The sequence below is a fragment of the Haliotis asinina genome, chromosome 5, assembly GCF_037392515.1.
Source record: "Haliotis asinina isolate JCU_RB_2024 chromosome 5, JCU_Hal_asi_v2, whole genome shotgun sequence".
In the NCBI taxonomy this organism is placed as follows: Eukaryota; Metazoa; Mollusca; class Gastropoda; order Lepetellida; family Haliotidae; genus Haliotis; species Haliotis asinina.
In genome coordinates, this window is record NC_090284.1 from 72,813,670 (window position 1) to 72,838,968 (window position 25,299).

General features: G+C 40.8%; 1 protein-coding gene across 1 annotated transcript in view; it reads right to left on the reverse strand.

Moving 5' to 3' along the window:
• Positions 1 to 206: 206 nt before the first annotated feature.
• The window catches only part of LOC137285226 (exportin-6-like), a 34,802-nt gene continuing 9,709 nt past the window's right edge, over positions 207 to 25,299 (reverse strand). Inside the window, exons 5-24 of the mRNA XM_067817519.1 lie at positions 22,711 to 22,870; positions 21,008 to 21,142; positions 20,092 to 20,527; positions 19,637 to 19,763; positions 18,936 to 19,045; positions 17,909 to 18,017; positions 17,210 to 17,302; positions 16,631 to 16,860; positions 15,500 to 15,592; positions 15,139 to 15,289; positions 14,444 to 14,590; positions 13,834 to 14,023; positions 13,171 to 13,326; positions 12,222 to 12,336; positions 10,194 to 10,253; positions 9,890 to 10,001; positions 7,912 to 8,067; positions 6,897 to 6,995; positions 6,290 to 6,520; positions 207 to 6,042 (exon numbers count right to left, since the gene is read on the reverse strand). Of these exons, the coding sequence (XP_067673620.1) occupies positions 5,941 to 6,042; positions 6,290 to 6,520; positions 6,897 to 6,995; positions 7,912 to 8,067; positions 9,890 to 10,001; positions 10,194 to 10,253; positions 12,222 to 12,336; positions 13,171 to 13,326; positions 13,834 to 14,023; positions 14,444 to 14,590; positions 15,139 to 15,289; positions 15,500 to 15,592; positions 16,631 to 16,860; positions 17,210 to 17,302; positions 17,909 to 18,017; positions 18,936 to 19,045; positions 19,637 to 19,763; positions 20,092 to 20,527; positions 21,008 to 21,142; positions 22,711 to 22,870 (3,012 nt within the window). The 3' untranslated portion in view covers positions 207 to 5,940. The remainder of the gene's footprint in view (positions 6,043 to 6,289; positions 6,521 to 6,896; positions 6,996 to 7,911; positions 8,068 to 9,889; positions 10,002 to 10,193; positions 10,254 to 12,221; positions 12,337 to 13,170; positions 13,327 to 13,833; positions 14,024 to 14,443; positions 14,591 to 15,138; positions 15,290 to 15,499; positions 15,593 to 16,630; positions 16,861 to 17,209; positions 17,303 to 17,908; positions 18,018 to 18,935; positions 19,046 to 19,636; positions 19,764 to 20,091; positions 20,528 to 21,007; positions 21,143 to 22,710; positions 22,871 to 25,299) is intronic.

The following is a 25,299-nucleotide window of genomic DNA, read 5'->3' on the forward strand; positions in this document are numbered from 1 at the left end:
TGGTTAGAGAATTTAAAATGCGAAAGTGAGTCAATCTCCCAGCGTAGACACCTGACTGGATAAAAAGCCAGCCAAGGGAGGTAATAAACTTATCGGGCTGAGACGTAGATACATCCAGGGTATAGTGGACACTTTTCAGAACGTACACCCTGGAGATACAGAGGATGTTGTTCAATGAGCAGTGACAGAGAAAACAAACACTGAGGTGATCAGATATTTTTGTACTTTATAGTTTTATACACAGCGGTACTGTAGCAAAACCATGTACAGATCATAGGCACACAAGTATATACAGTCAAATATAAATATAGATGTCACATGCTGTAATCATATTTACATATTTACACATAGGAAAATAATCAGTATTTAATACCGATATGGCTGACATCTACACAGTGTCCCAGTACAATCATGTATCCCACATACCCCCACACAATACTGACAACACATACACTAAAGGCTGGGTACTACGTGTCATTTGGCAACTTGTGTTCTTCTCTATCAACAATAACTTACTATGTGGTTTTGACAACATGGGTGAAACTTTATAGTAATTCAGTGACTTAAAATGCTCTCTATAGACACCAAATAAAAGGGAAACAAAGTGTGCCAGATATAAAGCATGCCTGAAGTCACCACAGGGAAGTGGTGCCTACTGAAGTGGTCAGGAGAGTATTCAACAACTAGCATTCATTTAACTGAGGAACTTAATCAAGTGAACATGTGATCATGCTATGATTCTGTGCTTAGGTTCAAGGTACAGCATTACAGTGGGTTAGTGTCAATAGCAATAGTCACCACTGCGGTAGTGTAGAAACTAGGCTTAGTCATATCAGCAGTCAGTACTGATGCAAACATGATGCTAAATAGTGTGTAGCGTTCCTGCTAATACTCTACAAAGTAGCTATCATTTTGTCAACATGCGTCCCAGTAGCAGTACCTGTACTTCTACAAGCTACAATAGCAGTCACTAGTCACATTAGCAGTCAATTGTGACACTAACATGTGTCACATTAGCTGTCAGTGATGACACTAACAAGTCACATTAGCAGTTGGTGTTGACATTAACTTTGGACACATTAGCAGCCAGTGATGACACTAACAAGAGTCACATTAGCAGTCAGTGATGACACTAACAAGAGTCATATTAGCAGTTGGTGATGACACTAACAAGAGTCACATTAGCAGCCAGTGATGACACTAACAGGAGTCATATTAGCAGACATCGGGGACACCAACAACCATCACAGTAGCAGTCAGTGATGACACTAACAAGAGTCACATTAGCAGACATCGGTGACACTCACATGAGTCACATTAGCAGGCATCAGTGACACCAACACCCATCACATTAGAAGTCAGTGATGACACTAACATTTGTCACATTAGCAGTCAGTGAAGACACTAGCATAAGTCACATTAGCAGACATCGGTGACATTCACATGAGTCACATTAGAAGGCATCAGTGACACCAACACCCATCACATTAGAAGTCAGTGATGACACTAACATTTGTCACATTAGCAGTCAGTGGTGACACTAACAAGAGTCACATTAGCCGTCAGTGTTGACATTAACATTAGTCGCATTAGCAGTTGGTGATGACACTAATAAGAGTCACATTAGCAGCCAGTGATGACACTAACAAGAGTCACATTAGCAGCCAGTGATGACACTAACAAGAGTCACATTGGCAGTCGGTGATGACACTAACATGAGTCACATTAGCAGCCAGTGATGACACTAACAAGAGTCACATTGGCAGTCGGTGATGACACTAACATGAGTCATATTAGCAGCCAGTGATGACACCAAGACGCATCACATTAGCAGTCATCAGTGACAGTAACATTAGTCACATAACAGAGATTGTTGATACTGCCATAGTGGCAGTGATGATGCCATCACTAGTCATAGTCGCAATCATAGTACAAATGGTGTTGACAAAGCCCTAGCCACAGTAACACAGTATCTGTAACACTAGTAAGCCTAGTCATAGTCGCAATCATAGTACAAATGGTGTTGACAAAGCCCTAGCCACAGTAACACAGTATCTGTAACACTAGTAAGCCTAGTCATAGCCGCAATCATAGTACAAATGGTGTTGACAAAGCCCTAGCCACAGTAACACAGTATCTGTAACACTAGTAAGCCTAGTCATAGTCGCAATCATAGTACAAATGGTGTTGACAAAGCCCTAGCCACAGTAACACAGTATCTGTAACACTAGTAAGCCTAGTCATAGCCGCAATCATAGTACAAATGGTGTTGACAAAGCCCTAGCCACAGTAACACAGTATCTGTAACACTAGTAAGCCTAGTCATAGTCGCAATCATAGTACAAATGGTGTTGACAAAGCCCTAGCCACAGTAACACAGTATCTGTAACACTAGTAAGCCTAGTCATAGTCGCATTCAGTTTAGGCACACTGTCTGACTGAAGGAGATCTCAGATATTTACTACTTTGATGAAAACAACAAGAACATATATGCTGCTGATGAACCAAGAAATATAAACAAGATGAATCTCTGATTAAAACAATAAAAAATTCTTACATGTGTACGACTGCACAGTGAATTGCAATGCCTAACAGAAAGGGCTACGTCTACCCAAACATACAGTGAAAGTGTCTGTGCAGTGTGCTATGATTTGGATCATTCTAGCGACATCTGAGCGCTGTTACCAACATCAGGTTGCCCAGTAGAACTGTCTGCCTGCATATGACATGGGTGGTTAGTTAAGGAGATAATCTCCGTTGTATTTGCTGCATAGCTGGTCAACCTGTACACACATTCACTATGATACTATTACTATACTACCACTGCCTACTGTTTGCAAGTGTAGGGCAGAGATGATACAGTCACAGCCACACACAATGCCACAAGACACCTTACACAACATACACTACTAAACTAATAGTGTGAATACATGAATGTTTAACTTTGTAATGAACAAAAGAAAACAAATCTGTTTTTACACTTTCCTCATATAAAACCACATGGATACCTAAAGAGGAACCTGTATCACATGAATAACTAAATACCACAGTGCATGAATGCATCAGTGAAATGTTCCAGCCTTAAGAGATAGACAGACAAATACATCTCTCAGTAATATGGTGAAGATACACAATACATTATACATACAACAGGATAGCACACTTGGTGGTGGGATGCTGTGGCCTATCAATGGAAGATATAAAACTCATGACATTTTCCACTATAACAAAATTTCTTGGTCTTAATTTACAGTATGTTGGTTTTAAAACACCATTCATATATGTGACTCCTTGTACAATGTTAGAAATTGGTACTACTTGCTTTAAAACCATGTCCTTGATACCATTACACATACATCAACACAACACAATGGGACGTCCTAAGGCGACTTGAGCTTTTTTCAGTTACTGCATTCTGAACCTTTCAGCAACTTCCATCTGCTGGGACCATGTGACAAGAACATGGAGGGTGGTCCTATCTAAACATACACCATATACGATCCACACCTGTGACACACTACAGACCCACAGAGAAAACCACACACACATTCACACCTGTAGCTTTTTCTGGGTTGTTCATATACAGTCACTGAACACAATACAGATCAACAGACAATTATGAAACTCATAAAGCATCACATTTGGCACTTTGATTTTGATGGCACTTAGCAACAACAATCAACATGTCAACCTCAGCAGCCACAGAAGACTTCTTCCCCCAGGAATGGACAACAATGTCCTTCAAACATACAACCAAGAACCCAACTGCTCCTGCACAACACAAGTATCAGCACTTTGACCAATGGAAACTTTACAACAAGCAATATATCTCCCAGCAAGGTGTTCAAACATTCATACTGTTTAGCTGTGATAATCTGGACCCTGTTGGTTCAGAAGCTCATCTTCCATAGATCTTGGGAACACTTACATAACGCCACATTAATCATGGTCTGCTCTTCCTGACATGTTTATTACAGGATGACTTCCAAGTGTCTGGAAGAACATGGTGTTACTTATCAGTTATGGAAAGATTTCACTGTGGACACAGGATCCGTGAATGTTTGCAGTTTACTGTAAGCATCACACTTAAAATATATGTTCCTACAGTTATTTTGTACTTTGATTTTGATTCTCTGGATTTGAAACCAAGTTGAAGAATGCACAACAAAGCAGTTCTTAGTTAACTCCCAATGAATAACAATACAAACACCTTGATAATGCTGATAGGCAACAGTCTGTTTGAGCATGTCATGGAGTTGGGTGAGTTTCGAGACACAGAACAACATTATACAAAGCATGTTATACATGTGGATGAGCTATGAACGCTGTACATATGATCAACCGATATATCAATGACGTCATATGGTCATATGGTAGTATATTGTCTCTGATCAAAACTATGGACACTATTCAGGTCAATTTTCATGAAGCTTTTTCCACAATATCCTTCTTGTTGTGCAATTCATTTGCAAATCTTATAATGATCTAAACATTAAAAAACAAAAAGGACTAATGGCTCATTTCTTGAAATATTCCAAAATCTATTACTATGGATATTTTTACTGAAATATTCAGACTTGGTCAGTGTGGAAATGCAATGATTATTGGCACCTGTTCGAAAGCTGTATAGCATGCATGCACTTCTTGAGGATACCTAACTACCTCGTGATTCCATGGCAAGAGGCTCTTCTAGATGGGACTTCTGTGAGAGTAGAGGAGGTTTGGAGGGTACTGCTGCTTGCTTCAGGTGATATTAACAACATGGACATGAGACATTGTTTCTGGCACTCATCAATTGAACATGTAAGTATTGTGTGTTTCGGGAATGATGTCAGTTTCCACAGTATTCAGTTATGTGATGGCAAGTCAGCACAATATATGAATAAAGATAAACATGCCACATGGTGTAGACACGTACCACACATGTGCGTGAAACATTACAAGCACCAGTATGGATAACAGCTAACAGGTTTTGTCAGGATGAAAGGTATATGTGAATCACGGCATGAGTAACACCTGCAGATAACAGATATGAGAACATGTCTGTACAGAATATTATACATGAAACCCTTTTCGTTCATCTCATAGGATTGTTGATTCTAGCAGTCAAACATGACAAGTACACTGAAACCCCTATCGTCTCACTTCAAGTGAGTATACATCTTTGATTGTCGCTGCCCTCTGTCTGGCTCATCTGACAACACAGCACTGTCAGCCAGTGCTACAGACATCACACTCATTCCACAATAATATACAATATGGACAGTAGTATTTACACCTGTACATGGTCTACATAGGTCTAGCCCTATCAGACGTCTATGTACACTCACTATCCCAGTCACATTGTCCTCACCATACATAAAACAGACATACTTCACACATCAATTCCTGCAGCACATCCACCAATACATGTTTCAAAATAACTTAATCTGTTCAAGATCTGTGGATCACCACTCATCTATTTCGCGAGCCTTAACCAAACTTGAAAGTGTGGGTAATAGGTCTGAGCAGAAATGTGTCCTGTTGAAAATACGTCCTTTCTGTCTTTTGGAGGAAAATTTGCACAAACCAGACTGAACCATCATGGCATGCATCAAACATTCTTACAAAATGTCTGGAAACAAATAACTTCTAAATACTGCTGTTTTTATCTCCAGAATGCTTATAGATGGGGTTGGACAAAGGGAGACAACTGTAGAAGGAATGCACCTGGCACTCCCAACTCTCTCTTGAATCTTGCAGGCCGACCGACTGTATCATCGCAATCAGGACTTAGCTCAGTAAATCATTCACAAGAGAACTTGACAATAGTTTGGTACATCTGATGAAATGATTCAGATCTCCACACACTTCAAGCAGGTGATTCCGTTTCAGGAAAAAGACCTGTTCAGTCCAGATGTTATTCATCAACATCATTTGAGAACATATGTGGTATATGTCTTAAAACTTCACGGAACCTTCTGGCAAACTGTTGTTGATGAGTCTGTAGTAGCGAATGTCGTTCACAAACCGATGCGTGCTCTGAGTGAAAGAGGGCAAATCCTGAAAGAACAACATGGGGATTTAAAGAATGCATTTCACAAACTCAACTAAGGGTCTGCTAAGAATCACCATGCCCACCTGCCCGCAGTGCAGCAATATTCCAACTATGTCATGAACATTAATTAAGAATCAGCTCTGGAATAGGCACACCATCAAACAACATGCATTCAGACAGGCTACATATTCTGGCCAACACATGTCAGTTGGCAGAAAAGTCTAATTTGAATCCCTCTGAGTATAAACTTACCGAGTCCATCTTGAAGTTAGCAGCCAGCACAGTCTTCTGATTGTCGTCAAGGCCCTCCATGTTGGTGAGGAATTGTGGCAGGTAGGTCGAGTAGAAGCCATCAAAGTCAATGGATGCCATGTTGTAGACGGTGATGACGATCTCCTCTTGCAGCAGGTCATGTGACTTCTGCACCAACACCTGGATCAGCACATTCAGGAACTGGCACAGCATCATCTCGATGAAGATTTTCTGGAGAATTGATTCAACAAAGTGTAGGTGATCTTGACAAGAAAACTGACTGGGTGAAATGTTATCCGGATATAAATAGATATGTTCCTTTCCCACTTGTGCAGGCATACTATTTTACTATGTATGAACTAAATGGTAAAAAAACTGGGTTTAAACATGACAAATGTAATAAGTGTTTGATATTGTAGTCAGCATCTACTATTACAATCAGATAGACCATCTACGACTATAACCAGCATGACTAATAAACCTCCTATAACCATCAATAATGTGCCTGGTTCCTATTTTAATGTGTCCTCATGGAAGCCAGAACAATCCAAGTATAATGTTACTTCTCTACAATATACTGCTAGGTCAGTCAAACATCAAGACTCACCTTATGATACAGTTTCCATTTGGAGTTGAGGCTTTCTAATGATTCAAGGTTCTGTTTAAATATTGCAATATCAGGCTGTAGGAATGACTGCCCATATGACTGAAAGACAAAGCAAACGCACACCTAAATAATCAAACACATCATCTCTCAAGTCTTGCCACAGACAAAACTGGTCCGAAAAGGATCGAAACATTAACCATGACAATATTCATATGACTTTGTAGAACTGTACAAATGTAACAGAATTTCTCCATTCACCTCCTGTACAGTGCTGTAAAGAGTCAAGTAGATGTGTAGAGAGTCTCAAAGAAACAGTTGTACAGAACTGTACAGAGCGAAATGGACTCGCAGTTGTAGAAAGTCATATGGAGTTGTATAGTCATTCTGTGCCATAGAGCTTTGTATGAGGTCATATATATTGAATACTACATGCGTTTTCATTATAACACAATTTTGCAAAAGGATAAACCTTCCTGTGGTATCTATGATAGTTCACCATACTTCATGTCAGAGTGTTGCAGAAGAAAGTTAATGTTTCTGTCATATGTGGCGGACATTGCCTTTTGTGTTGTACAGGGCACAAGTAATTTTGAAAAGATGTTTTGTGTACATGACAAAAACAAACTTGGTGCAAGAGCAGTGGGGAGTTCAGGTACAGTCTTAAATAAAATGAATGAATTTGTGAGATTTTTATGAATGCAAAAGTAGTTCTAAAGCTACATGACGTGGTGCTGTGACCATAACTATCCAGTAAAACCACATGAATTAAGGGTTAACACCATACAACACAGGTCAATCTTGTATGTCAATCTTACCGTCAAATTGTTCTCCATGTGGTTAACAAAGTGTGATACAGAGTTTTACAGGGCCATTTTGAGTCATACAGATAAGCCAGGGACTATCACAATCAGTGCAAACCAGGGAGATGTACCTTGTACTAAACAACGCTAGCCACTGATTAGTAATATATAACCAAAGGAAAAGCTGTGACATAATCCCACCACAAATGTCGTACCTGCATAATAGTCGTAAACTGTGAGCCATTTTCCACCTGTTCCGACTGGTTGTTGAGAGACGAAATGACTGACCTCTTGAAGAAGTACCGCCAGTTGTTCATCATCAGTTCATGGAGCAGTTCATATAATACTGACTTAATGTCCGGGGCAGGTCTCTGGAACAATAGGGAAGATGCACAGTAACAGCACTCTCATTTCATCTCCAAATACATGTACACTGTTGTCTATGCATGCAGCCTGTGGATTGTTGTACACTGTTGTCTGTGTTGGAGGACATGGATTGTTGTACACTGTTGTCTGTGTAGGAGGACATGGATTGTTGTACACTGTTGTCTGGGTATGTGGGCATGGATTGTTGTACACTGTTGTCTATGCATGCAGCCTGTGGATTGTTGCACACTGTTGTCTGTGTAGGAGGGCATGGATTGTTGTACACTGTTGTCTGTGTATGTAGCCATGGATTGTTGTACACTGTTGTCTATGCATGCAGCCTGTGGATTGTTGTACACTGTTGTCTGTGTAGGAGGACATGGATTGTTGTACACTGTTGTCTGTGCATATGGCCATGGACTGTCGTACACTGTTGTCTATGCATGCAGCCTGTGGATTGTTGTACACTGTTGTCTGTGTAGCCAGGGATTGTTGTACACTGTTGTCTGTGCATATGGCCATGGACTGTTGTACACTGTTGTCTGTGTAGCCAGGGATTGTTGTACACTGTTGTCTGTGCATGTGGCCATGGATTGTTGTACACTGTTGTCTGTGTATGTAGCCAGGGATTGTTGTACACTGTTGTCTGGGTATGTGGGCATGGATTGTTGTACACTGTTGTCTGTGCATGTAGCCAGGGATTGTTGTACACTGTTGTCTGTGCATATGGCCATGGACTGTCGTACACTGTTGTCTGTGTAGGAGGACATGGATTGTTGTACACTGTTGTCTATGCATGCAGCCTGTGGATTGTTGCACACTGTTGTCTGTGTAGGAGGACATGGATTGTTGTACACTGTTGTCTGTGCATGTAGCCAGGGATTGTTGTACACTGTTGTCTGTGCATATGGCCATGGACTGTCGTACACTGTTGTCTGTGTAGGAGGACATGGATTGTTGTACACAGTTGTCTGTGTATGTAGCCATGGATTGTTGTACTCTGTTGTCTGTGCATATGGCCATGGACTGTCGTACACTGTTGTCTGTGTAGCCAGGGATTGTTGTACACTGTTGTCTGTGCATATGGCCATGGACTGTTGTACACTGTTGTCTGTGTAGCCAGGGATTGTTGTACACTGTTGTCTGTGCATGTGGCCATGGATTGTTGTACACTGTTGTCTGTGTATGTAGCCAGGGATTGTTGTACACTGTTGTCTGGGTATGTGGGCATGGATTGTTGTACACTGTTGTCTATGCATGCAGCCTGTGGATTGTTGTACACTGTTGTCTGTGTAGGAGGACATGGATTGTTGTACACTGTTGTCTGTGCATGTGGCCATGGACTGTCGTACACTGTTGTCTGTGTATGTAGCCAGGGATTGTTGTACACTGTTGTCTGTGTATGTCGGCATAGGTTGTCGTACACTGTTGTCTGTGTATGTGGCCATGGGTTGTTGGACATTGTTGTTTGTGTATGTAGCCAGGGATTGTTGCACACTGTTGTCTGTGTATGTGGCCATGGATTGTCGTACACTGTTGTCTGTGTATGTAGCCATGGGTTGTTGTACACTGTTGTCTGTGTATGTAGAAAGAGAATGCTATAGAGGACATCTGATCCAGACATATTTGAATATTTGAGGGAGAAACGTACCAGTGCTTTTATAGGGTAGATCTGATGTAGACATATACTGAGTATTTAAGGGAGATATGTACCAGTGATATTATAGGTAGATCTGATCCAGACATATATGAGGGAGAAATATACACATGCTTATATAGGCTACATCTGATTCAGATATATACTCAGTATTTAAAGGAGAAACATACCGGTGCTATTATAGGGTAGATCTGATCCAGACATATACTGAGTATTTGAGGGAGAAAGGATTTGAAGGAAGAACTGGGTTCCTGGACAATGAGCTGAAGGATTTTCAAAAATCTGCAGAAAAAATAAAAAAAAACATGAAAAATGTTTAACAGTGTCATATAATAAAAATGCAAGGTGCCACATTAAAACACTTCTGATCCATAAAAGTGTGTCATACAACAATGAAACACAGCGCCTTTGCTGTTTGATTATAAAAGCTCTATAGCCGGTGATTCATGACTCAAGACAGAACTTGACTCTTACTTTTCTATAACTCGGAATCCTGTTGAGCTTTCCTGGCTTATTGTTTCAGCAAGTTGTTCCCTGTAGAAACATACAAGTATAGTTGAAAACACAACACAGTGTAAAACTTATTTCACTCTACTAACGATAAATGAAGACTTATCTACACTGAAGAAATGTCATGACAGAACTGAGGGAAATGCTTTCACTGAAAATGCAACTTTCAGCACAATCTCTTAACATCTTCCACACATGTGTATTTGTTTCGTAAAAACGGTCTCTTCACCTGATGGCGACAGTATTGATACATCTACTGCCACATACAAAGGTAATCCTGATACAGATGGTATAAGCCTTAGACATATTGGTATACTCACACGCAAAAGAAACGCAAGTTTCTATCAGAACTGAAGAACCAAATTTGGACCCCTAATTTCATAATACCTTCGGTACATAGTGATGCTTGGCGATGCTTGGCACATTTTCTGTATCATTTTATAAGATCAATGTGATCACAACAAGACGAAAACGAATCGCCAAAATGCACCACTCAAATGAAGATGTGGACATGATGCACACTTCCCACGTAGAATTGAATATGCACGATTTTTCACTACCCGTAGTGGGTATAAAAACCGCCAAGAACTTTGGCATATCCTTCATTGTTCAACAATGCCGCGACTAAACCAACATGAGAGGAATCAGGCTTTCGGACGTTTACACGCTGGAGAGTCTGTCCAACACATTGCTCGGCACTTTAACGTCAACATAACGACAATCTACCGTCTCCAGCATCGCTATAACACAACACAGTCAACCAATGATTTTCTCTGATGAGAGTCGCTTTTGTGTGTCACATGCAGATGGACAGGTCAGGGTTTGGAGACGTCAACGAGAGCGTTTTGCTGACCGAAACGTGTTGGAAAGGGATGCATGGGGTGGTCCTAGTGTCATGATTTGGGCCGGAATTGGACTTAAAGCTAGGCTTGGACCAATGTGCTTCCAGAATGTGGGTCAAGGTTGAGGACGCGGCATCACAGCTCAGCGTTACATTGACCAAGTCATCAGACCTCATGTTGCTCCATGTTTTGCCCGACATCGGAATCACATTTTCCAGCAAGATAATGCTCGTCCGCATGTTGCAAGACTTACCATGGCCTTTCTTCAACAGCACAACATAAACGTCATGCAATGGCAGGCCCTTAGCCCTGACCTTAACCCCATCGAGCACTTGTGGGATGAGATTCAGAGGCGTCTCCAGCAAGTGCAACCAGCGCCTGCAACTGCTGATGACCTGCGTACAGCTGTACTGGAAGTGTGCAGAATGATCCCAAGGGCCTTCACAAATCGTCTGATCAACTCTATGTACAGGAGATGTGTGGCAGTGATCAATGCTAATGGTGGGCACACCAGGTATTGAATGACGTAATTCAAATGATCGAAATCGGAAAATGCAATTGCTGACACAAATTGTAAAGACCTTATTGAGTATGGATACCAATGAACTGTGTTTGCTCAAATTTCTGTACATCTGACTCCACTCGTATTTGTATACTTAACTGTTGAAAAAGAAATACAGTGATGCTACATGTGAGACTTGCGTTTCTTTTGCGTGTGAGTTTAGTTATTGGGTTGAGTCATTGTCTGTGAAATCTTCACTTTAGCAAGTATTCAGTAGTGAAGTTATAAGTATATTTTGATATCACTGCTGAATCAACACAAATTTATGAATAATGATAATTTGATATAATATTGGTTACTACTGCAACAGAAATGTTAACATTTATCAAAAGTATAACGATTATGACAAGCATATGAGAAGCCAAACAACTGAAGGTATACATTATTCATGGATCAGGCTTGTTTAAAGTATCCATAGGCTTGAACAATTTATACCTCTCAATGCAGTGATGAATACTGATACTTTTGAGTCTATATGACAGTGTTAAACACCACACAAACCACTAGTAGATGTTAATCATATGAATGTATCACTGCAAATAAGTGATGACACCAGATGATCATCATGTCAGTGTAGGAGATGCCTACCTGGAGAAGAGGTTCATGAACGTCCTTATTGCCTGCTCTGTGAAAGGGACTCCCATCTGAACCCGTAAACCTTGAAAAAGTGCTAGGAAGAAACTCATAATGTCATCGACTACATCTGCAAATAAAAAGGTAAAACCCTGGGGTAACACAATGACAGAACAGAACACATGGATTTGATGTAGCTCTACATGTGACAATGTAGAGGGCAGGATTAGCTACCTCTGCGTTTGTAGGCACACCACTGTACGCTAACGTCATTCTTAGTCTGCAGTTACTGCATGATTCAAATTGTTCCTGTTACAAGTGACCAGAGTTAAATCCAGTGATGCAAAATGACAGAATAAGGTAAGGTACAGCTAGCCAAAGTATGTACAAGGATGGGTTATTGTAAAACTAATTATGACTCTCATACAGAATTAGCTGTCTGGCTAGTCAGTGTATGTGAAGTAAAAGTCTGTCAGACAGCCTATATGGAAATTATCACATGATCTGCTTGCTACATCGTCACTGACACTGTTCACATTCAGTTACCATACCAAATCCTTGTAAGGCACATCCTGCATAACCATGCCAATATGTTCACCAAAAACAAATCCTCAGTTTAGTCAATTTCTTGTGTGTCATTGTGTACAACCCATTCCAACCTGTACAACCAACAACCTGCTACTGATGCACGTATCAGGATGACAACCAAAATGACAGCGCTGGTTTGTGTGTATGTGACAGCTAATGTAAAGCTGAAGCAAGCAGCAAGTATTAGTCAGAATGTCTTCATGTCAGCACCAGTCAGCAATGTTCTTACTATCATGTTTCAGAACTCGCTTGAGAGAGACCAATGGGGTACAATGATTACGTCCTGCAGCGGCACAAGTTTGGGAGGCTGTGAAGCTATTCTGTTGTGCAAATTGATATGGTCACTGTGAGTATACACAATGTTAAAGCCACTGACCTGTCTGTTGTATATATATAGGGAAGATAGTAAGTGTCATCTGTATTGACTCCTGAAGCGACTGGTAGCAGATCTGCTTGGATTTCACCACCTCTCCGGCTAATGACTCGATCAAATCTTGCATTATCTGTAATGTCACTCTGATCACAGGCTTGACTGGAAAGGAGGATGGTAATAAAAGCTACACTGCCAGCGGATAACAAAGACATCAAGACAAGTTTTAACATTGATCCCGCTTTCAGCTACCTCTCACAACAGTGTACTGGTGAACTTTCACAGGGTTCAGAATGAGGAGAGTGATATCTGTCTTGTTTGGGTTGGTTGTTGCCTAACACTGGACTCAGCAATGTATCAGTTGTATGGGGTTAATCTCTAAATAATTAAGTCTGAACAAGACAATCCAGTGATCAACATCATGAATTGGGTCAACCAAGTCAGTGAGTCTGTCCACCCGATTCCGATAGTCGCCTCTTATGACGAGCATGTGTTACTGAAGATCAATTCTAACCTGGATCTTCACAGATTGGGTTCAGAATAAGGACTTGAATATCGATAGCCAATAAATTCCTACATATAAACAAATTAGGCCACACTGACAAACCAGAAGTCCCTTTGACACTTTGAACAAAGGGAAGGGTGTGAGCAGGAAATCAATGAATGTACCTTCTTGCTGTAGAACTTTATTGTCTGCCAGGTCTGCCATTGTTTTGACCTGAATGTAGCATGTGGTGAGAGACTGTATAAAACTCTGATGATGTGATGCTCTGTTCACCCAGTCTTGCTCTGAGTCTGGTAATCCCGGCCACGGTAGCAGCAGATAGTGGGACAACGACCGGCACACCAGCAGCTGGATCTGTCAACAAAAACAACACTACTGCTGTAAGACACAGACATGCATTCCTTCATTCTTAAAACATATCTAAAAAACCCTTGATACTGAAGCAGTTTCAGTTTTAGTAGGTCAATAGCAGAAGAGGACTCTGACATCAAAATAGCAGTTTCATCTCTAACAACTGTAAGCATGTGGTCTCTCACAAGCAAGATGCAACTGCATCTTATTGCTTGACAAAAGCACGCCTCACAAATCCACCCGGTCAATTTATTGTGGTGGTCCAAGGAACTCAATGCAAACTGTAGGCTTCCCAAGCTGATATATTAGGGTGACAAAGAAATGTTATCCTCCACAAGTGACAAGATATTGCACATCTTTCATTTATTCAAAAAGGTTCCAAGTTATTACACAGCAGTTTCATTCCTAGCAACAGCATTATACCTCCTGCTTGAGTGACGTGAAGGCTCCCTGACTGGCCATGTTGTACAGCGTCTGAATGCTAGGCAGCTGTATGAGGAAGGATGGTCTCACTGTTGTGGCCAGTGACAGAAACAAGTGGGCAGCAGAGTGAGCCACTCTCTCTGGAACCTAAATAAGGACCCAACTCAATCAGTCAGAAACAAGTGTAATCAGATTTGGTGTTTGAGCAGAGATGCATACTGCAGAAGTAACTAACAGTGTTTTCAAGGAAGGGAAGCAGCTACTGATGTACAAGGATGAAGTTCCAGACAGGTTATAGAACTTGCTGGAACTTAACTTCACATGTACTGGCCAACTAGTGATAACAGGCCAGTTAAGTTACCAGCATTCCATGAAGTTGGTGAGTCAGTAATGAGACATATGCCTTCATGGATATCAACTTCTTGTAAGAATCTACACTGAAATGTCACTCTGTGCAAAGAAGTTGTTATTCATGAAGTGATATGCCTCCCTATACAGAGAGCAACTAAAATGTCTGAAATTCTCGAAAAGACATTTCCTTATGTCAATAACCTTTAAATAAAAATAACCTCTAGCAGAAACAGTCAAACAGGGACAAATCTGTTATTTGAGGCACTAGTCTTTTGAGATGGCCTCACAAGCTATAGGTACTTAAAGTCAATCCGATCCTAGTGAGATTTAGAAATACAACACACCTCTTTACTTATCAGAGGTGCAACTGCATCAATAAGTTTGACAATGAGGTTGTACAGCTTCTCTTTCTCCTGATTGGTTCGTTGAGACTCTCCATAAAGTTGAGCCAGCCAATGAGCATATGCCTTGATGGCTGCCATAGCCTGAGCATGACTGCAAGAGGATAAAAGCCTGTGAGTGATAGCAGTCATGTACACAACTATCGGAACAAATAACAAATCATAACAATCACATTGTAGATATGTACAGTGACATCAGTCATGATGTCCACAACTTTGAATACCATGGTAACACAAGTGTTATGCACTCTGTAAAACCTGTTTGTCAACTGAGAGCAAGGTAGCCTTTGTTCGGAATACTAACACTTGAATGAAATCTGGCTGCAGCACAGACTGAGCTACCGATGTCACTTCAAACAGTTTGTGTTTACTTCCATACGTCACTGTCTCCACCAATCTGGAAAACAACATCAGGTGGATTAGATAAGCTCTGCCAACTGATTTTCCTAACAAGCATAATTTTCAGTTCTTTCACCATTCATTATCTTGTTGATTTCACATGTATTCTGTAACAACATCAAGAATCTAGACTTTGCAGCTGCCCAGAAAATAACCAGATACCATATTTTGTTATATTTACTGCCACCAACAAGATATTACATCAGGTTTATGAAAAAGATCCCCACATATGAAAATTAATAGTTTCACTTGTATTCATGTACATGAGGCAATATATTCCTATGACAGTGGATAACAATTATATACCCCATACAATGTACAGTCAAAAGAATCACAATTGATTGAATATGCTTGTGTCAAGTGTATCCTCCTCTACACAGCACTACTTTTGACACCTAGAGCGCATCACATACAGGACTATAGGGTTTCCTTAATAGTCACAGCCTTGACACAGTCACAGAAACACCTGCTTGCTACTTGAGTGTCTGATTACACAATGCGATTCAGAAAGTGGTCAAATGTCGCAGATGTTACATCTGGGATTACACTTTCTTAGTAAAGTACAAATTATAGTACTTTTTTTAGTTGTGTCCCATCTGGGAATCAAACCCACCTCCAAACTGCCAGTACACAAGGTCAGCCGCCTAACCCAATCAGCATTCGCGACTTCCACAAAAATGAAAGTCGGACAAGTGGCAGTTTAGACTGCAGACTGTATGTCCCCATCTGATAAATGTAAACTGGCATAGCTCCCACGGCTGAAGGCTATGATTACACAATGCCCTTCAGAAAGTGGTCAAATGTAACATATGTTACTTTTGTGGAAGTCACAGTGGCTGAGTGGGTGAGGTGGCTGACCTTGTGTGCTAATGATTAGGTGCCTGATTCTGAGGGTGTGGGTTTGAATCCCATACGGGACTCAAGTTAATAAAAAGTATTAACATGGGTACTCTAATAAGAAAGTGTAATCCCAAATATAACAGTATCACATGAAATGAGATGTTTGTACAAAGTGTCAAGAAGTAGAAGAGTTTACTTGTCCACCAAAACTTGGGCAATGGTGTATCTGTCGGCAAACTTCTCTCCAATGAAGTGATCTGCCAGCCTCCCAAGTGCCTGCAGTAGGGACGATAGATCTCTCAGTGTGCAGTGAAGTCTTCGACACTCATTCTCGCCGGTGATGTTGAGCCGACGGCCCTGCATGCCATTTGTGACACAGGTCTCCAGCCCCATGTACACATTCAGGTAATCCTTAAAAGGCTCCCACTGTAATATCGACACAAAACATCCATACTATCACTACAGACTCTGCATCAGACTTAGTACTGGAGCAACTATAGCTGACCAGTGACTCAGATACACCATCATTAGGAAGGCTGAACATACTGATACAATACATTTCCAGCATGGTAATACTGCAGCTACTTAATATGAACTTTACAACAGCCTCTAGGCCTTACAAACTATCCTCTCCAGCACGATTATTTCTATACCAAAATAAGAACAAAACATAATAATATTTAATGTTGTCATGGTAATCAGAGCTTGTATTGAAATAAATAAACTATAATGATTCTGTTATAATGAATGTGTAATGAAAGAACCCACAACTTACAATGAGCTGGAACGTCTCTGCTGTGAGGAGTTCAGCAACCTTGGCTATTACTTCGAGACACTGACGAAGGAAGTGTTGCCACTCTGTCTCCGACTGAAATGAACACACAAGATTCATCAGACCACTATTCCAGTGAATGCATGTAATCCAATACTAGACCATTAGTAGTACCCTAGAACACAGTGTTCTAATACTAGTCCTTTAGTAGGGCCTTTGAGCACAGTATTCTAATATTTGTCCTTTAGAAGTATATTAGAACACAGTCTTCCAATACTAGTCCCTTAGTAGCTCATTGAAACACAGTATTATACTAGTCCTAAAGTAGTCCTTCAGTAGGACATTTGGGCAGTGGTCTATTACTAGTTCTTTAGTAAGATCTTTGAACACAGTGTTCAAATGCTAGTTCTTTAGTAAGACATTAGGCTGACTGACTGACTTGAGTTTTACACTGCTTTTAGCAATATTCAAACAACATCACGGCAGGAAACACCAGAAATGGGCTTCACACATTATACCCATGCGGGGATTCGAACCCAGGTCTTTGGCATGATGAGCCAATGCTTTAACCACTAGGCTACCCCATCACGCAGAAAGGCATTAGACTTAGAGCACAATATTCCATTACTACTCATTCACTAAGATCTTAGGACACAGTATTCCAATCCCCGTTCTTAAGTAAGATATTAGTAAACTACTCACATCATCATCAAGCATGTCGTCATCCAACTCCTCCAGTTGAGACTGGTTGAAGCGGAACTGGAACTTCTGCAGGATGTGGGACACCAGTGACAACAGAGCTTCCTGATACCTGTCAATGTCAAAGAGAGAGGAACACAGCAGGTGAGAGACAGTGCTTGATGTACAATTGGTATGAACTGTGTTTACTCTGTCACTAAAACGTCCACCAGGTGACCCTCCAAACACAGTAGTAGTAGTAGTAGTAGTAGTAACAATGAATATACACAACAGACATGGTGATTATTATGAGTGCTAACCTACAGTACATCTGCATATAAGCAGCATACATTCATTCAGCTGCATCAAGAGTAACTGGAAAACATTCAGGTGTTTCCAAACACCTTAACGACGGACAGGCAAAACCTGGCTTTAGGAATCATTTTTTGGCATCAGCTTGTGTTGATTTTAAGATAACTTTAAGATAAATAAATAAAGGGTCACTATTTTGATAATAAAATATTTACAAAACAAAAAACTTGTTTTTGTCTTGTGGGACCACCTTTACAGGGCCCCCCCATGCTCCCTACAGCCAAGAGCAGGTAACTCTGGTCATCTACCTTGCACCTCACTTTTCGTGCTGTCGTTTGACTAGAAAGATGTGCGTGATCCATTTAGATTGTCTTTGTGCTATCTACCTATGGAATTATGAGTGAGAAAGAGTCAGCTACTGTACGTATGATTCCTTTTCTTTCGCACAGGCGTTAGTTGGAATTTCTTGACTGAAATTTTCATTCATAAATTGTTCTACCTTTGCCGGTCGGGTCCTATCTTGCTGTCATGTAGCTGGCAAGATGGCGGCCTTTAATATTTTCCAGTTTTCACCACCAGCTTTGAATAGCAATGTGATGATGAAAACAGGAAAGGATCACACGAATTTCCTTGTGATCCTTTATTTCTTTCCCTCAGTATATATGGACCACTGTCGAGAGTAAACACAATGACAGACACAGCTCCCTAAAAATTGCATCAGTGTGTCCAGCAGACATACCTGGTGACTATGCTGAGTCCATCTGCTGATCTCTCCTGGAGTTTAGTCAGCAGATAGTCCAGAAAGGTGTTCCAGATGTCAAGACAGTTGAAGAAGCCATCATTGCCAGGCTGAAACAAACAAAAATTAATCTGAGCTGATTTCTAGAAGGTAACAATTAACCTGGGAAAATCGGTCAAAAACTACAATAACTGCCTATGACTCAAACTGCTGAATTGATTGCTACATCTGGGCATGAGCTTATCCTCTTGATAATTCTAAAAAGACACTTGTACATCAATGTCAGCTTTCTGCTTGAGTGAGTTTAGTTTTACATCACACTCAGCAATATTCCAGCTACATGACAGCAGTTTGTAAATAATCGAGTGTAGACCAGGCAATTGCGTGATCAAAATCATGAACATTGATCTACAAAACTGGGATACAATAACATGTCAACCATGTCAGTGAACCTGACCACTCAATCCTGTTAGTCGCCTCTTACGACAAGCATGGGCTACTGAAGATTAATTCTAACCAGAATCTTCAAGGGGAATTACTTCTCTTTACTACAGTCCTTAAATCATGGCAAGTTGGCACATATCATCGCATGACAATTGTGCTGATCAACGCTCATGATGTTGCTCATGATGTATGAAACGCATCAAAACATGCATGAACAATATGTTATGCTTAATGCGTATAACACTGTGTGCATTTACCTGTCTAAAGGTATACTTGAATAGAAGTGCCAGGAATTCTAATACAGGAAATTGTGCACTGCCCTCAAAACGACGCAAGTGTATACTGACAAAGAGTCGTAGGAAATCAGTGAATTTTTCCACATAACTGAAAGGAAAACATCAACAGAATGTTATTCACTACACAAATTTTAGGATGAATGATTTGCAGACAAACATTGAACATACAATGACAAACTACATACATTCCAACAGGTCAACCTGGACATGCTGCATCCATGAATCACATAACTGGGCCGCATTTCATCTTCCTTTGAAAGCATGTTTGCTGTTCTTATGTTTTATGTGGAGACACAGAGATGCTCAAAATCATGGTAATTCATAAGTTTCTATAGACTGTTATTCTTTAGCCACCAGAGGTGGAAGGAGATTTCAGGAGATTACAATTTAACGCAATAAAAGATAAAGCCACCCACCTATCTTCGAGTTCTGCTAATCTGTTTCCTGTTGGATTAGTAGAGCTCTCCTTTGTCATCTTTTGTAACAGGTAAAATGTCTGCTGGAACATCTGTAGCAGGAAGTCCTCAAATTCCTGTGGGACACAGTTCTTGGACAGCAGTTCATTGACACAGTTCATGGCCAGCACACCCAGACACTGAGTACTGTTGGAGAAGGACATGTTAGGACTGGATGCCCGGTTGTTGCGCACCTCACAGCCAAATCCTGCATAGTGGAAGATGGTGCTGAGCAGAGTGGGTGTGATGGTTGCTGAGAGTGGGATCCAGCTGAAGTAGTGGGCCAAGCAGGACAGGGCAGCAGAACACAGCTGCTGGGACTCATCATCCAGAGGGGGCAGAGCTTCCATGCGGGTGCCTCGGATTGGGGACTTGAACATACTGCTTAGTAGAGTATCTGGGAAAACAACATATGAGGCATGAGCATAACAATGTTATGCACCTTGTGCAATTTTTTACTATGGCTATGCATATTGGGGCATAGACAGAGAATATGACACTTCAACTCTAAATCTTAAAGTAAGCATAATCAGCAAAGAAATTAGTGTGAATGGCCATTATATGAAACAGTTTTCCTCTAGGTCTGCTATTAACTTGGCGTGGATAAGCAAGCCAGTGGTGTGAGCATGAAGAACAATCCAAACTATATGGGTACACACTAGTGACACATATTGAAAACCCAATGCTGATGTTAGTCAGCTGTAAACACATGCACATCATATGAGGAGCTATTCTAACTCGAAGTCATGCAAAGCTTCTCAATCTAGAGTATAGGACACAAGTATCATTGTAAATCTGAAACATTCTTCAGGGATCAATGCTCTAAAACTCCAGTATATATTTGTTAAGGTATGTCAGATACTCTTCATTGATATACCTGATCTGATGGGTGAAGAAGAGAAGAGCATTAGAGAAGATCTGCGACTAATGCTGCTGTCACCTTGGGTCGGTGAAGGTGGAGGTGTGGCTGCCACCAGGTGGCGATGCTTTTCAAGCACTGTTTCCAGAAGATCTGAAAACAAACAGGGAGAGAAAATATGCTATCAATGTCATAAAATGATATCTGAAATATGTTATTAGTAAATTACTGACACTTAATGCAAAAATACAATCAATCTTGTCAAATGAACTGGGCCCGCTTGCACAGAGTAACAATCTTAGTTACAATCAGTCGTAGGCCCCTACAATCAACTTTACAATCACCATACAACTGCCCTAATGCACTTGCACAAAGACGATCTTAAGACAGCATGGACTTAAGATGGCAATCTTAACAAAGATCGGACTCTTCAACGTTGGACGTAGAAATTTCTTAAACTCGACTCCCGTCTCTGCAAATGCACATAGCATGCTGTGCAAATAAAATGTGGAACTGGTCACTGCAAAAAACCGACATACCTTCCTTAATCGCACCTTGCAGAATTTTCATGGAAAGAAAGTGAAAAAAAAAAGAAAAGAAAACCCACAAATCTTTGTAATGATAACGTGGAAGATAACATATATGATAACACTTTATTCTCTAATATTTCTACATTCTAATATTATTTATGAACTAAGAATGTCATACTGCAACCACAGAAACATCACGTTTTATGAAAATATTGAAATACAAACAAGTACATTAACAAATCTGGGTTTTGAGTTACTGACCTAGTACTCATGAAAATTAAAAGATAACATAAATTATAAACAAAATTTCCTTATGATACAACACCTAAATGTACCATGATTTGTCAATGGCTGTCAATGAATCTGTGTTTGGCATCTGGACGGTGTTATTTGAAGAAAAATCCCAAATATATCCCACAAGCATTAGATGTGTAAAGATATGAAAGGGTGGCATGACTGTGGGAGTGTTGTGGAAAATGCATGACAGGGAAATATGAAAACGATATTATTCCGTGTGTGTTGTATGTGTTGTCAAATACTTCTCCACAGTATGTAAATTGCTTTACACTATTTTGTTGATAATTATTTTTCCTTTTTGTTAAAAAACTTTTTTACGCAAATTTGCCTCAGCAATTGTATTTTCCTGTTTGAAGAATATTTGTATTATATTTAAAATGCGTAGATTAAAACTCTATTCTCTCGTCAGACAGAAACATAAATTTGTACGTTATCCAACTGTAGATTATTATAATGATGAACCATTGACATGTCTATGATCGAAAAGAAATATATGTGGAGATCTTCGCTGTCACAACATAACATACATTGTATTTGGGCATGGCAGATTTTATGGCAAACTCATAATATGCAAAGGGAAACCACTCTCATCTTGGGTAAAAACTAAGATTAGCCGCCCTTGAGTTATTGAAAAGGTCATGGCCACTGCTAATCGCATGCACGATTACACAGTACACAGAGGACACAGTACTAACTGCTGAGTACACTGAGGACATGGTATTCACTGGTGCATACACAGAGGAAATGATACTCACAGTTGAGTACACAGAGGACACGGTATTCCCTGTTGAGTAAACTGATTAAATGGTACTCCTAGTTGAGTACACTGGGGACATGGTGAGACACTGAGGACATTATACTCACAGTGAAGCATACTGAGGACATGTTACTCACTGTTGAGTATACTGAGGACATTGGGCACCTGCACCAGCAGCAGTCTGTGGAGTTCCTCCTTCCTGGCCATGCTCAGGTCTTCCCGGGGGGCAGCCAGTTCCTCGGACGCTGTCTGTAGCAGTATCACACCCAACATGGTGGTGTCTTGACCCTGGGCAAGCTGGTAATATGAAAATGTTTAGTGATTCTTTTCAATAAATATGTAAGTTTTTAGATAAAAATGCAATTTTTAAAATAAAGTTGATGTTTCATATTTATCCTGACTCATGCTTATTATACTTATCTACTCCCTGTATGTGAAGACAATGGAACACTTGAAATCCCTTGAAGTTTCCTTCTAACTGAAGTGGACATACAATACACTCACCCCTTGGCAGTTGCCCTTCAACGCCAATATGGTCACATGACCAGCCATGCTTGCTACTCTCTCCAAATCTCATAAACTCGGTATGATATTACTGTGTATTAAGCATACCTGAGAGGGGCAGTTGGGAGCGCTTGATGCCTTGAGTCAGGATAAGTATAAAAAATAAACTTTACTATATTTTTCTTTATCCTGACTCATGCCTATTAGCTTACAGAATCCAATGGAATTGGTGGTGGATCAGACCACAATGGATTTTGTTGCTGCTATATAAGTATGTCCCCCGCCTTCAGGAACTGTAACCAGTGGTAATTCATTCCTGTTCTTCCAATAGTCATCGACAATCACTGACTGGAATGTGATGATATGTAGATCAGCTAGCATCCTGCTATTGTCTAATGCATCTGTAAGTTGCGACCCTTCACATGTACAAATATCTTCGTCATAAGTTCCAGGTCATAAACACTCATGCTTGTCTGTTCAAGATTCTCAACCATTTTACTCCGCAGAGTGTCTTGGTCCCAACAAGTCACATGATAAAGTGTGAGATTTTAGATATACTAGTTTCTTCCTCCAACTAGCTATCTCAAGCAACTCTCTCTTCATGATCTTCTCATCATAGAGTTGCAACCCTTCAAGTATAACCTGCAAGTAACTCCTTTACAAGTACCGGTTATCATCACTCTTGATAAAAAGGGGTGAGTGAAACTCAGCACCTTTGTGGAACCATTAGTTATGGTACAACAAGTAGTCCAAACTGGTCAATGCCAGCGACATCCTGAGTTTCAGTAATGTTTTGTGGTAGTGTTTCGCAACGTCGTCCTTGCCCAGAACATTGGAGTGGTCATCATTCTGTGAATGCTTCCACGCAGGAATGCATGTGAAGACCACATCAGATGATGATCATGAATGATGACAATGTCTGTGATGACTGAGGGATGCAGTTGATGCATCCTGAATGATACAGCTGCTGGTGAAGATCTTCATGAATGGGAGCGTTCACACAGTGCATTGAGATGATACAGCTGATGGTGAAGATTTTCTTCATCAGACAGACCTGTAGCAGCTGTTGAATCATCACGCAAGGTGATTGTAATAGTTGTTCAAATGCTGCGCTGGCTGTAGATTTGCAGAAGCATCTGACATGTTGAGTGTAGACGTTATCGATGCCTGCATTGAAAGTAGCCTTTGTTGATGCAGTTGATATGAAAGTCTAGTAGATGTTGCATGTTGTGCTGATTGTGTTGTAATTCTTTTTCATAGAGATTGTCCTTGGGGTACATATATGCATATTCTGCTGCCGGAAAATGTCATGTGACAGTTGTATCAATGTTTTAATAAAATATTGTACAATAAACAAAAAGTCTTTTTTGTTCATTATACGGCCCCTCACCACGTGGAGTCACCCCTCAGTCGCGCATGCACAGGCAACCAGGTAAGCATCCTCATCATTCCTTCTTGCTGTCACCGTGCTGTACGGACGTATGCTGGAAATTAAACAAGTAGTTAAACCCTATATTACGCACATGTTGCTTTCCCATGGCAGGAAGCCGGCACCACCGCATGTTGAAATATTGCATCTAGTACCAACTAGTTCATGTCGCGGGCATTCACATAATTTTCAATGTTTTGTACGTGTCAGTCAATTATATGCTGCTGTGTTAGCCATCATCTTATTCTTGGCATATTGGCTTTCAGGCTTTTACGGTGTGTTCTACTTGTGGGACAAACATCTCTCCACAAGATAAGCATGACAAATGCCTATGCTGTCTGGAAAAGGTGGGCCATGAGCCAGAGGTGTGCAAATTATGTTTGGGTTTCTCCCCCGGGGCCTGTGAACGGAGGGCGGTGGATTTCCTCTTCTATAAAGAGTTACAGGAGGTGGGACTGGAGCTGATGGAGCTTACCCCATCGAAGACTAAGAGAGCTAAGCATGATAAGACTAAAGACCCCTAGTCTAAATCTAGCAGCAAAACTAAGTCTGTCCCTAAGTCGCAGTCCTCCTCGTCCACGTCTGGTTTTAATATGTTACTTATCACCCAGTTATTTCAGCAGCACATGGACTCGGCGAAGTCCCTCGTCCATGATTCAGTTGAAGGTCTCTGGCAGGAGTTCCTCACTCACTCTGGGCGGGGGGAGGCGAGTCTGGGTGGCAGATCGCCGGGCTCTGCTTGCTCCGCTGGCCTGGAGATGTCTGTTGCCTTTGGCCTCGGGTCTGGACGCCT